This window comes from Nymphalis io, chromosome 8 (assembly GCF_905147045.1).
Source record: "Nymphalis io chromosome 8, ilAglIoxx1.1, whole genome shotgun sequence".
Classification (NCBI taxonomy): Eukaryota; Metazoa; Arthropoda; class Insecta; order Lepidoptera; family Nymphalidae; genus Nymphalis; species Nymphalis io.
In genome coordinates this window covers 6997347-7010996 of record NC_065895.1, presented here as the reverse complement: position 1 = coordinate 7010996, position 13650 = coordinate 6997347, and the positions used below count along the sequence as shown (strand labels likewise).

The window sequence follows — 13650 nt, the reverse complement described above, 5'->3', positions numbered from 1 at the left end:
GTATAATAACTAAATTATATTTTAACAAACATTTATTAATAAAAAATACACAATAATTGTGTATACCTGAATGGCATCCTATATAAGCGTCACCTTCATAACCCGGTAAGCAGGCGCAACGAGCTCTATGCTGTTTAGCTAGGCATCGAGCATTTATACCACAATTCGTAAGCAAACAAACAGAAGTACATCTGGAATCGACACAAGCTGCGTTATCAGCACACTGTTCATCGTGTAAACATTCAGGTACCGGTGGCGCCACAGTGACGGTAGTGATTTGTTCACAACGCACAAATGGATATCCAGTGTAACCAACTGGACACGAACAAACAGCAGAATGTCTTACGCCAGTACAAATTGCATTAATACCACAGGCGTTTATGCAAGGATCTGAACATTTTCTATTAATACATGCTCGGTCGCCGGGGCAGTCATCATTGACGATACACTCAGGGTAAGTGCAGAATCCATCTCGGCATGTTCCGTGTGGGCCACAAGGGTTAGGATCGCAAGGATCAAATACCGTTGGGCTCGTAGGTGGTGTTTCTAAAAGTAACGTGTTTTTTAAATATATATTTTTTGAATGAATCCTTAATTATTAATTGATTATTTATTTACCTCTGACTCTGCAATGTAGGAATGGATCGCCTGTGGTAGAAGGTGGGCATGAGCATATTGGGGCATGATCAAAAACGCGACACATGGCCCCATTTCCACAAGCACCAACGCATGGGTCGATACATTTATTACGAATACAGGCTCGATCACGAGGACATTCGGAGCTCACAACACATTCGGGTCGACAACCCGTGGAGCCTGCATCTCCCATTGTGCCACTAGGACAGGAGCACACTGCGTTACCAGCGACGGCGCTGCAAAGAGCGCCAGGACCGCATGGAGATGGTGTGCAAGGTGGAGCTAAATAAAAAATAAAACATTTATATATACTAGTAACATAACACTTTAGCACGTGCAAACATCAAATGATTTAAAAGATAATAAAAATAAATATCGAAGCGTTGAAAATATTTGTTAAATACTATGAATTATTAACCTGTTGTTATGATGTCACATCTTTCAAATGCATTGCCTCTTGTTCCTGATGGGCATGAGCAAAGTGGGATGTGGTTTATCGTTTCACACTCCGCACCTATTCCACATGTACCTTGACAAGGGTCACGGCAATGTGATCGGATACATGCACGATTAGGAGAGCAGTCCGAGTCGGCAATACATTCTGGTCTACATCCAGTGTAGGGATCACCGCGTAAGCTTGGTTCACATTCACAAGACGCGCCGTTTCCTCTTGCGCGACATATTGCGCCAGGACCACAAGGAGATGGATTACATAGATCCGGTTGTTTTGCTGTAAAATTTAGGTAATTCTTATATTTTTGAATTAATTTTAACAGTACATGTAAGCAAGTCATGTAACAAGCATTTTTGCTTAGATTCTGCATAGAGGTCACATAAAAAAATTACGACTCACTAAGTTTCGCAAGTAAAACCCATGCCTAAGTTTTAAAAGCGAAAACAAAAGTTTGTCGCAATCTTTATTCCCTAAATTTATATTTTGACTAGCAATATATAAAAAAAAAATTATAATAAAATCAAAAGCAATCTTCCAGTTAAATCTATCTTACGAATATTCTCGATGGGTCGACATTCAATAAGAGGATTTCCGCTAGTGGGTGGGGGACAGGTGCAGCGTGGTTCGTGAGCAACTGCGGTACAAACAGCATTGAGACCGCATGCTCCGGGACAAGGGTCAGTGCAACGTCTATTTAAACACATGAGATTCCATGCGCAGTCGCTAGATTTAAGACACTCAACGCGACAGAACGGAGGAGCGCCGAAATACCCAGATCGGCACTGACAAACAGCATTAATGCAATCAGCATTAGGTCCACAGTTCGGACACGGTGATTTTATTTCAGGTTCCAGTTCTGTAACTGTATGAAATAGAAAACGTAATTATTTTAATATTACACAATAATTTAATTTTTATTTATGGTAAAATATATTACAATATATTGCTTAATATTACGCCTATATTACCTTCCATACATCGCGTAAATGGATCACCAGTATAATGACTTGGACAGCTACAAATTGGAGAATGTGAGTTGGTATGACAAATAGCATGTGTGCCGCAAGAGCCAGGACAAGGGTCACGACATTTATTATTACGACAGGCACGACTCGGTGAACAGTCAGAATCAAATCGACATTCAGGTCTGCAGCTTGGCGGTTCTTCGTACATCGTTGATCGACAAGAACAATGGGCCACTGTACCCGCTGCCCGACAAACACTATTTGGTCCACATGGATTTGGTGAACATGGATCTGTTACTATTGGTGCTGAAATATTAAAAATATTGCTATTAACATTGTTTTACAGCGAGTCTTCCGATTTTTAATACATTTAAATACAAAAAGAAAACCGAACCTGTTACACGACGACAAGCAATAAATGGATCTCCTCGTAGTGGTGCTGGACATTCACATATTGCTAAATGATTATAAACATTGCAAACTGCGTCTATACCACATGCATTTTTGCAGGGGTCAATGCATTTGTAATTGATACAAGCAAACTGCTTCTGACATTCATTATTTGTTGTACATTCTGGTCGACATTCAATGTAACTGTTGCCATAGTATCCAGGGATGCATGAACAAGTTCCATTATCACATACAGCATTGACACCACACGGCGATGGTGTACAGGAATCCGGCTGCGGTACTGGATCTTCATCTATTTATATTATGACAAATATTGGTTTGAGTGCAATATATATATAGTTAGTACTAAAGTGTAAAATTGCTATTTGACATTTGGTTTAGATTATTTATAATAGTATATATAAATAACTTAAAATGATTATGAATCAAAATATTTTTAAAAGTATATAAAGTGATAAAAATATTTTTTGAAAATACTATCGCTAAAGATGTAAATACAATATAAATATACCTTTTACTATTTCATAACATCCCACAAATGGGTCTCCTCGATAGCCTAGTAGACACGTACAAATTGCCAGATGATTAGATGCACGGCACTCGGCATTACTGCCACAAGATCCTATGCAGGGATCAACGCACTTTTCACGTACACAAGCCTTATCTTTAGAACAATCTTCATTAATCGTGCATTCTGGAGAGCAACGTGGAGGACTGCCAAAGTAACCTGGCTTACAACTGCAAGAGGCTGACCCATAGGTGTCTTGACAGTGAGCAAAAGGTCCACAAGGATTTGGTTCACAAGGACTTGTAGCAACTGCAGTTATTATCTTTTTTTTAGTGCATCGTGTAAATGGATCTCCTTCAAAACCTTCGAGGCAAGTACAGTATGGACTGTGGCGGTGAACACGACATTGAGTATTATCGCCACATGTTCCGATACATGGATCAATGCATTTTAGTTTTATGCACGCTCTATTAAGAGGGCATTCTGAGCTTGTCACACATTCAGGTCGACAGTTTGGTGGGCTGCCATGATATTCAGGTAAACAGGTACAAATCGCTTGTTCGTTGATAGTCTTGCATGTACTGTATGGCCCACATGGAGAGGTAGTACATGGGTCTGTTGGTTTATCTACAAAATAGTTTTTTTATTAATATTTAAGGTTAATACATATGTTTAGTATTAAATGTCATATAATTAAAATGAATGAAATACACTCACCTTCTATTGGAGTGCAACGATCATATGGATTGCCTATAAAACCAACGATGCAATTACATTTGGGCATATGGTTAACAGTTTGACATTCGGAATTGATTCCACAAAAACCTAAACATGGATCTTGGCATTTATTATTGAGGCATGCTAAATTTTGTGAACAATCGGAGTTCAGCAAGCATTCGGGTCTGCATCCTTCATACGGGTTACCAAAGTATCCACTTATGCACATGCAGCTAGCAGCGTTATTTCTTTCTTGGCATAAAGCGTTCGGGCCGCATGGATTTGGCGAACATGGCTTAACTTGTTCAGGTGGTCTTTGTATTGATACTGAAAAATAAAACTTATATTAAAGAATATATACATAATTGAGTATTATAAAGTAATCCATCCCGATTTAAGTAAAAAATATTTTAAGATTTCGGTAGTAATCAATAAACCTAGTACCTTTAATTGGACTGCATAGGTCAAATGCGTCTCCTTCATAGCCAGATTGACACGAGCACAGTGGAGAATGGCTTACTACTCGACAAACCGCATTTTGTCCACAAGCACCTATGCACGGATCTACGCATTTATTATTAATACAAGATTTATCAAAACTACATTCACTATTTGTGATACATTCTGGACGGCAATATGGCGGATTTCCAATAAAGCCATTTAAGCAGGTGCAAGAGGGCGTTTCCCCGCTTTCGCGACACTGTGAGTTAGGTCCACATGGTGAAGGCGTGCATGGTGTTCTTTTTGGTGGATTGTCATCTGTAATTAACAATAGTAATATTTAAAAAAATACTAATTTGTGTAGATATATTAATTGGGATACTATATGAATTGGCAAATGAACTATATCAATTGATGAATATGTGAGCTCATATAAATTACTGTATTAACTATTTTATTATATGTTACACTAAGATTTATATTATCTAACATTAAGGTGAAACACTGCTGTTTTACATTAGAAACAATAAACACTGAACAATTTAATTCATTAGCAATCACAAACAAATTAATTATTCGTTGTAAACCAACTTTAAATGCATGATCATTTTTGTCAGATTAACGCAGAAATGAAGTATCATCCGCAAACAATAACATAAATACCTTTACCGCCCCTTTGTGAAACCAATATGGTTTCACAAACGGGTTTTCACTGTAAAAAAACTATCAGTTTAAAAAAGGATCATACTTCAATTTCAATAAATCAGTAAATGTAAAATTACTTACATGTTATTACCAAGCAATGCGTAAATGGATCGCCAGTTAATCCTCTTGGGCAATAACAAATAGGATTGTGATTATGAATCCTACATTCTGCATTAACACCACATGATCCGCGACAAGGGTCCACGCATTTTTGATTAGAGCATGATAAAACGCTTGAGCAATCTGAATCAACTAAGCATTCAGGACGACAAGATGGCGGTATTCCAATATAGCCTAAAATACATGAGCAGACTGCTTGCTCCTGCACAATGCGGCACTGACTGTTCGGACCGCAAGGAGATGGAACACAAGGATTTTTCTTTTGTTGTTCAACTAAAAATCAAAAATAAATGGTTAAAAAACGTTTTAACTTAGGAAAATTATAGTTTTTTACTAATTTTATTTACCTTTGTTTGGTGTACACGTAAAGAACGCATTTCCGATGGTGTTTGGTGGGCAACTACACATAGGAACATGATTATATACATCGCATGACGCATTTTCGCCACAAAGATTTGTACATGGATTCATACATTTATTATTTAAACATGCTAAATTTGATGCACAGTCTGAGTTATGAGTGCATTCAGGTCGACAACTCAAGTAAGGATTGCCAAAGAAGTTCTTTTTACATGTACAAAGTCCATCGTTACAATCTGCGTTCGCTCCACATGGGCTCGGATTACATTTATCATATAGAGCTGGAGTATGTTCTGAAAAACACATTTTATTTAAATAATTTAATATTTAATAAACAATAACAACAAATATATAAATAAATAATAATTCTGACTACAGAAATATTTAACTGAAATTATCTCACCTATAATTTCTGTAACGTGACAACTTTCAAATGGATTTCCTGTATATCCTTCTATACAACTGCATATAGCAGAGTGCTGATGGACTTGACAAACGGTTTGCAGTCCACAAGAACCAACACAAGGATCACTACATTTTCTATTGATGCAAGCTTTGCTTGTTGGACAGTCAGAGTTAACAGTACATTCGGCTCTACAGTTTGGTGGAATTCCAATAAAATTATCTATACAAGTGCACATTGGTATCTTATTAATAGTCTGGCAGATTGAATTCAAGCCACAAGGAGACGGTGTACAGGGATTCAGATCAGCAGGAGGACTTTCTGTAAAAAATATTTCATATCATGAAGGAGAATTTGCTTAATTTCATATATAGTTATTATAAAAATTATGTATTCTTACTTTCTCTTACAATGCACCTGGTGAATGGATCCCCTTCATAGTTTTCTCGACATGAACAAATTGGTGCATGATTAATTACTTTACATTGAGCATTTTGTCCGCATAAACCTGGGCACGGATCAATACATCTTTGATTTATACAACTCTTTGATTTTTCGCATTCTGAATTAACCGTACACTCAGGACGACAACTAGGCGGTGCTCCAATATACTCAGGTATGCAAGTGCAAGAAGCCACACCGTTATTATCTTTACATATACTGTTGCTTCCACAAGGGTTTGGAATACAAGGATTTTGCGGCACAGGTTCTATAAGAAATAGGTTAACATATTAAATTATTTAAAGTTTTAAACATTATCATATTTCATAATTTGTAGCAAAAACTTACCCGGTTCATTAATAATTATATGACAATATGCGTATGGATTTCCAGTATATCCGGGAGAGCATTTGCATGATGGTAAGTGGTTTATGACTTCGCAAACAGCAGTTGTGCCGCATACACCTGGACATGGGTCTTCACATTTATTATTAAGACAAGCTTTATTAAAAGGACAGTCAGTGTTTACAACACATTCGGGTCTGCAGGTCTCATAGGGATTGCCAAAATATCCATGTTCGCAAGCACAAACGGCAACATTATTTCTAGTGACTCTGCAGCGAGCATTGATTCCACAAGGTGTTGGATTGCATGGGTCTTCTGATATTGACATTTGTGGTACTTCATAGCATGATAAAAATGGATCTCCTGAATAACCACCTTGACACGAACACATAACGGTATGAAGTCTCACTATACATACGGTATTGATTCCACAAGATTCAGGGCAAGGGTCCTTGCATTTATAATTAATGCACGTTCTATCAGTTGGGCAATCTTCATTGTTCGTGCATTCTCGCTTGCAATTTGGTGGGTTTCCTTCAAAAGTAGGTTGACACGAGCAAGTATGCGAATAACCATTAAGTGAAGCTTTACATATGCTATTTGGTCCACAGGGCGAAGCGGCACATGGATTATTAGGTAGTTCTTCAGTGGGTTGTACTGGAAAAAATAAAACTTTTTTAGTGATTTTAGACTTATCATGTTATAATAAGTTATTTTAAAAGTATATAAAATTACCGAAGCAGTGCGTGAAAGGAGATCCTGTATATCTTGGCGGACAAGAACATATGGGATTGTGATTGTTTACGTTGCATATAGCATTGGAAGCACACGACCCTGGGCATGGATCCTGACATTTTCTATTAATGCAAGCCAACGACGGAGAACAATCAGTACTTTGAATGCACTCAGGTCTGCAACTAGGTGGATTACCCATGAATCCTTGTATACAGGAACAAACTGCTTGACCGTTTGTCTCTCTACATAAACTGTTCGGCCCGCATGGAGATGGTTCACAAGGTTTGGTAACAGGTACTAAAAATTATAAACAGTTATTAAATTACGAATTTATATATAATAATATATAAAATAATTGTAATAAATAAAATAATATATAATGTAATTGACTATTTTAAATCAGTCAGAAAATATAGTCTATGTTATTCGTTAGTATATCAAATATGTACGTGTACATATTTTCAATTCAATTTATTTATTCGTTCTCAATTACATTAATAATATTTAAAAATCACTACACATTGTTTAACTGTTTACTGTACAACATTAACGGTTGTTAAAAAATAAAAATACAAAAGAACAATTAAAAAAAATAGATCATTTAAGAGAAAAAAATAATTTGTAGTAATACTTACTATTTACATTAATGCATTCGTAAAAAGCGTTCCCAGACATACCACTTGGACAACTACATACAGCTACGTGGTTATAAACCTGACATTCAGCGTTAACTCCGCACATGTCGCGACAAGGATCAACACACTTGTTATGTAAGCACGCTTGAGTGAGGAAGCAATCTGAGCTGAGTACGCATTCAGGGCGGCAGCTGAAGTACGGGTCACCGTGGTAGTCTGGCAAGCAACTGCATTCTCCATTGTTACGGCAAACGGCGTTTGGCCCACATGGCGACGGATTACATGAGTCGATGTTTTGAACTGGTTCTGTAATTTTGGTATAAATTAATAATCACAACAATCGTTATTTACTGTTAATTTTAATAAAAATAAGGTAAAATTGCATTAAATTTATATATTGTTTTCAGATTAGTATTCACATTTTGCTTTACTATAACGTTATGTTTATTTTAATGAGCAATCATATTTCACCTTGTACTTTTATATTGCAAGCCATAAAAGGATCTCCTTCATACCCAACGGGGCAAGAGCAAACGGGCACGTGTTTCACGACGTTACACACTGCTGTTATGCCACATGATCCTAGACATGGGTCGAGACATCTCATATTTATACAGGCTTTGTCGTTACTGCAATCAGTGTTCAGAACACATTCGGGTTTACAATTTGGTGGACTTCCAATATAATCTGGCAGGCATATGCAGGAAGGTATTCCACCTGTATCTCTACACTCGGAGTTGAGTCCACACGGGGAAGGAACACAGGGATTTACTGGTTCCAGTAAAGTAGGTTCAACTTTAACGATTTGATGACATATTGTAAACGGATTTCCCGTATATCCTTCTTTACAAGAGCAAATAGGATTATGATTGATTGCCCGGCAGTCAACGTTAATGCCGCATCCTTTGGGACAAGGATTTATACACTTTAAGTTTTCGCATGTTTTGTCGAGAGGACATTCAGAGTTTGTAATACATTCTGGGCGGCAGTCAGGTGGAGATCCAAGGTATCCATTTAAGCACGTACAGATAGCTAGGTCGTTTTGATCTTTACATAGGCTGTTTGGTCCACATGGCGATGGATTACAGGGGTCAATTTTTTCCACTAAAATGTAAAACACATTGAATATATTTAAAATGATATAGTGCTTATAATCTGATATTAAATTAATATTTTTCATACGTACACTGCATTGGAAAAAAAAATACATTAACAACTAGCATTGAGAATTATTGTAAAGTTTATGTATTTACTTACTTTGTGGTTTAAATAAACAAATTTTGTATGGATCTCCAAAGTGTTGATCTGGACAGCTACAACTAGGTATATGATTAACAACATTACACAGAGCATTCACACCACATGTTCCAGGACAAGGGTCGTGACATTTATTCAGGTGACAGGCTTGATTAGATGGACAATCTGAGTTTAATATGCATTCCGGTTTACACGCGACGTAAGGATCGCCAAAATAGCCCGATATGCATGTGCAAGATCCAATATCATTCCGTTCTTTGCATTCAGCATTAGCGCCGCAAGGAGACGGAACACACGGTGTTGGTCTTTCTTCATTTATTTGGGCAACTTTAATTGTACAATATAGGAAAGGATCTCCCGTATAACCATTTTCGCATAAACAGCTTGGTGTATGGCTTACAACTCGGCATTCTGCATTGACTCCGCAAGAGCCGGGACAAGGATCCCGGCATTTTTTATGAATACAAGCTTTACTAGTATCACAGTCAGTATTACTAGTGCATTCAGGTCGACAATTAGGCGGTGAGCCGTTAAATTCAGGCAAACATTTACAATCTGCACTATTTTCATTTTCAGTACAAAGTGAGTTAGGTCCACAGGGTGAAGGCAAACACGGATTAACTTTAACTGGTGGTAATAAAGCTGAAAATTAGAAGGACAACGGTTATAATCGTATTAGAAATTCATAGTTGTATAATAAGAGGATTATTTTTCTTTTTATTATAAAATTGTTAATACTTACGAATTAGTTGACAAACTGAAAATGGATCTCCTGAAAATCCAGACATGCACGTGCAAATTGGGTTATGTTTGACAACAATACATTGAGTGTTGCGTCCACATGCTCCAGGACAAGGGTCTATACATTTTTGATTTGAACAAGCTTGATTTAATGGGCAATCCGAGCTCACTGTACATTCTGGGCGACAGTTCGGTGGACTACCAACATAGCCTTGAACGCAAACACATACAGCGTGCCCATTTACTTCTCGGCATTGACTATAAGGTCCGCACGGTGAAGGTTCACACAAATTTTTAGACACTGGTTCTGGAATAAAAAGAAAATATAAGGCTATTTTATTTGAAACCTTTATATCACATAACATATCAAATATATGTTATAGTTTTAATACGCACCTATAATTTTACGACAATAATTGAAAGGATCGCCTGAAGTTCCAGAAGGACAAGAGCAAATCGGTATATGATTAATAACTTCACAAGAGGCACCACTTCCGCATGTTCCTATACAAGGGTCGTTACATTTATTTCGTATGCAAGCCTTGGTGCGTTGACATTCAGAACTCAATACACATTCAGGTTTACAACCAAAGTAAGGATCTCCGAAGAACTCCGGCAAACAAGAGCAAACACCTTCATTGCAAATGGCGTTAGTTCCGCAAGGCGAAGGAGAACACGGATTACTCGGAGGAACATCTGAAATTATAAGGAATTATACTAATTGGTATATATAATGTTTTATTTGATAAATAATATACTTTGGGCTATAATATAATTTTACATTATAATTGCACACTTAAAACGCGAAGCGGCGTTATAGTATCTCTATTGTGGCCAAAAAATAAAAAAAATCGCGATTTAATTAGTGTAATTTTTTGTAATTGTATTTGCTACATTTTCGCTTTGCCAATTTCGGCTTCGTTAGAATAAATGCTATGATTATAATAATAACGTGTATTAATTATTATTTTACATTAATAACGTAAAATTAGCCTTCAAATACTAACAAAATATGATTTACATACCATTAATTTCAAAATTGCAACTTGTAAATGGATTGCCAGTGTAACCTTGTAAACACGAACAAATGGGTAGATGATTGTTAACAATACATTGAGCATTAATTCCACATGCACCCGGACAAGGGTCAACACAGCGATTGTTTATGCAAGCTTTATTAGCATTGCACTCTGAATTGACCGTGCACTCGGGTCTGCAACGAGGTGGCGTGCCCATGTAATTCGGGAGGCAGCTGCAGCGGGGTATTCCATTGCGATCCTCACACAGTGCGTTTGCACCACATGGCGATGGTAAGCATGGGTTGACATTCTCTTGAGGTGGTAAAATCGACGTAGGATCTAAAACGAAATATAGCGTTTTTAACAAATATAAAAAACAACCAAATCATAATTAAAAAAAAAAACTCACAAGGCATGCAATGAGAGAAAGGATCTCCAGTGAAATGTTCTTGACAGGAACACATAGGATTATGTGTGATAACTCTGCAATTAGCGTTTCGACCACATTGGCCTACACAGGGATCGACGCATTTTCGATTAATACATGCTTTATCAGTTCCGCATTCGCTGTTGATTGTGCATTCAGGTCGACAATTTGGCGGAATTCCCATATATGTGTCGCTACAACTGCACACTGCCTGAGAATTAACCTCACGGCACTGACTATTGGGACCACAGGGTGATGGATTACAAGGCGTAACTTTTACGAAATCTGTAAAATAATGAGAATGATATTAAATACATTTGAAAAAGTGGTACTGATCGTATAAAGTTCAAATTCAAATAAATTTGTAGATTACCTTCGACTTTGTCTATACAATATGAATAAGCGTCTCCTGTTAGACCCGTTGGACAATGACATGACGGTAAATGATTTACGACTTGACATATTCCATTCGGTGCACAGATACCAGGACAAGGATCTTTACATTTATTTTGAATACAGGCCAATGTAGGGCTACAGTCAGTGTTGATAACACACTCTGGCCGACAGCCTTCATAAGGATTACCAGTAAAATCTTCGAGGCATTTACATGCACCAGCCCCATTTCTTTCTGTGCATTCTGCATTAAGCCCGCAAGGAGAAGGTTCACATGGAGAACTATATTCAATAATAGAATCTATAAAACAAAAACATATAAGTTTCATACATTTTTAACAAAAAACAACAAAAATAAATCTTTTTTTATTTTTACCTTTAACAGGATAACAAGAACTTAGCGGGTCACCGGTCTGACCATATGGGCACGAACAAATTAATGCATGACTGACAACTTTGCAATCAGCATTGTATCCGCAAGTTTCAGGACAGGGATCTTTACATTTCTGGTTTATGCAAGCCTGATTGGTTGGACACTCAGAATTACTTATGCACTCAGGACGACAGCCAGGTGGAGCTCCTATATAATTGACTTGACAAGAGCACGATGGAGACTCTCCGATTACTTTGCAAATTGAGTAAGGTCCACAGGGAGATGGGGTACAAGGATCTATAGGGTCCAGTGGTGTTGATACTGTAAAAGAAATATCTAATTAATACTATAATCAAATCGATGTTTTTATGATACCTGTACAAAATATTAGTAAACTTTTGTTATAAATACAATTAAAGTTATTTTAAATACATACCTATCGGAATGCAGTTTGTGAATGGGTCGCCCGTATATTGTGCAGGACATGAGCAAATAGGATTATGGTTTATAACTTCACACCTTGCTCCATACCCGCAGCTACCCTTGCAAGGATTTATACATTTTTGATTATTGCAGGCTTCATCGCGAGGACATTCGGCACTAATGGTGCATTCTGGTCGACAAGATGGCGGACTACCGATAAAGTTTGGTAAACATGAGCACACAGCTTGGTTATTAACTGTTCGACACTGACTATTTGGTCCGCATGGACTAGGATTACAAGGATTCACATGAGTAACTGAAACAAGAAATTACATTGGAGGTTAAGTTGCTTGACTTAATGTTTTTTTATATATTTGTTTTTTACTACGACTTACTTTCAACTTTGTAACACTCTCTGAAAGCATTACCAGTCATTCCTTGAGGACATGTACAAATTGGAATATGATTGTAAACATTACATTCTGCAGTTGGAGCACAAGCTTCAGGACAAGGGTTCATACATTTATTACTGGAGCATACTTTTTCTGTTGAACAGTCCATATTTGTCACACATTCGGGTTTGCAACCTACGTAAGGGTCTCCATAATAATCAATTACACATGTACATATTCCATTGTTACATTCGGCATTAAATCCACACGGTGATGGGTTACAAGGATCTTGAATAATGACATCTAAAAACATTTACAAAAACGATAAAATAAAACTTATAGAAGATAAATAGTAACAATTCTTATGTTAATGTATACATTTTACCTTGTACTGGCGGAATTAAAGTACACCTAGTAAAAGGATCTCCAGAGAAGCTTTGTGCGCACGTACAAGCTGGGAAATGGTTAAATACCGAACATATGGCATTTTGACCACAACTGCCAGGGCATGGGTCGCGGCATTTCATGTTTATACATGCCTTGTCTGAAGGACAATCTTGATTGATCGCGCATTCGGGGCGGCAATTTGGAGGTAGTCCGTTGAAGTTCGATATACAAGAACATGATGGTATGCCATTAACATCTCTACAAATGGCATTATCTCCGCAAGGATTAGGTACACAAGGGTCCTTAGATGTGTCAAAGATTGGTTGAATTGGAGCTAAAATAAAGTTTAATTTAAATAATAA

The 13650-nt window shown here is 37.2% G+C and overlaps 1 protein-coding gene across 3 annotated transcripts in view; it reads right to left on the bottom strand.

Annotated features, from left to right (window-relative positions):
• Positions 1–13650, bottom strand: part of LOC126770337 (uncharacterized) — a 96401-nt gene that overhangs the window by 8195 nt on the left and 74556 nt on the right. For all 3 annotated transcript variants that reach the window (XM_050489705.1, XM_050489707.1, XM_050489706.1), the window contains 27 exons: positions 13287–13622; positions 12905–13204; positions 12523–12825; positions 12090–12407; positions 11694–12014; positions 11303–11605; positions 10900–11232; positions 10271–10570; positions 9876–10181; positions 9134–9775; positions 8348–8980; positions 7877–8182; positions 7242–7538; positions 6510–7163; positions 6121–6429; positions 5721–6041; positions 5305–5610; positions 4919–5230; positions 4136–4450; positions 3692–4018; positions 2978–3601; positions 2450–2758; positions 2059–2361; positions 1644–1952; positions 1055–1366; positions 619–918; positions 67–546 (listed from right to left, as the gene is read on the bottom strand). In XM_050489705.1, the coding sequence (XP_050345662.1) occupies positions 67–546; positions 619–918; positions 1055–1366; positions 1644–1952; positions 2059–2361; positions 2450–2758; positions 2978–3601; positions 3692–4018; positions 4136–4450; positions 4919–5230; positions 5305–5610; positions 5721–6041; positions 6121–6429; positions 6510–7163; positions 7242–7538; positions 7877–8182; positions 8348–8980; positions 9134–9775; positions 9876–10181; positions 10271–10570; positions 10900–11232; positions 11303–11605; positions 11694–12014; positions 12090–12407; positions 12523–12825; positions 12905–13204; positions 13287–13622 (9879 nt within the window). The remainder of the gene's footprint in view (positions 1–66; positions 547–618; positions 919–1054; positions 1367–1643; positions 1953–2058; positions 2362–2449; positions 2759–2977; positions 3602–3691; positions 4019–4135; positions 4451–4918; positions 5231–5304; positions 5611–5720; positions 6042–6120; positions 6430–6509; positions 7164–7241; positions 7539–7876; positions 8183–8347; positions 8981–9133; positions 9776–9875; positions 10182–10270; positions 10571–10899; positions 11233–11302; positions 11606–11693; positions 12015–12089; positions 12408–12522; positions 12826–12904; positions 13205–13286; positions 13623–13650) is intronic.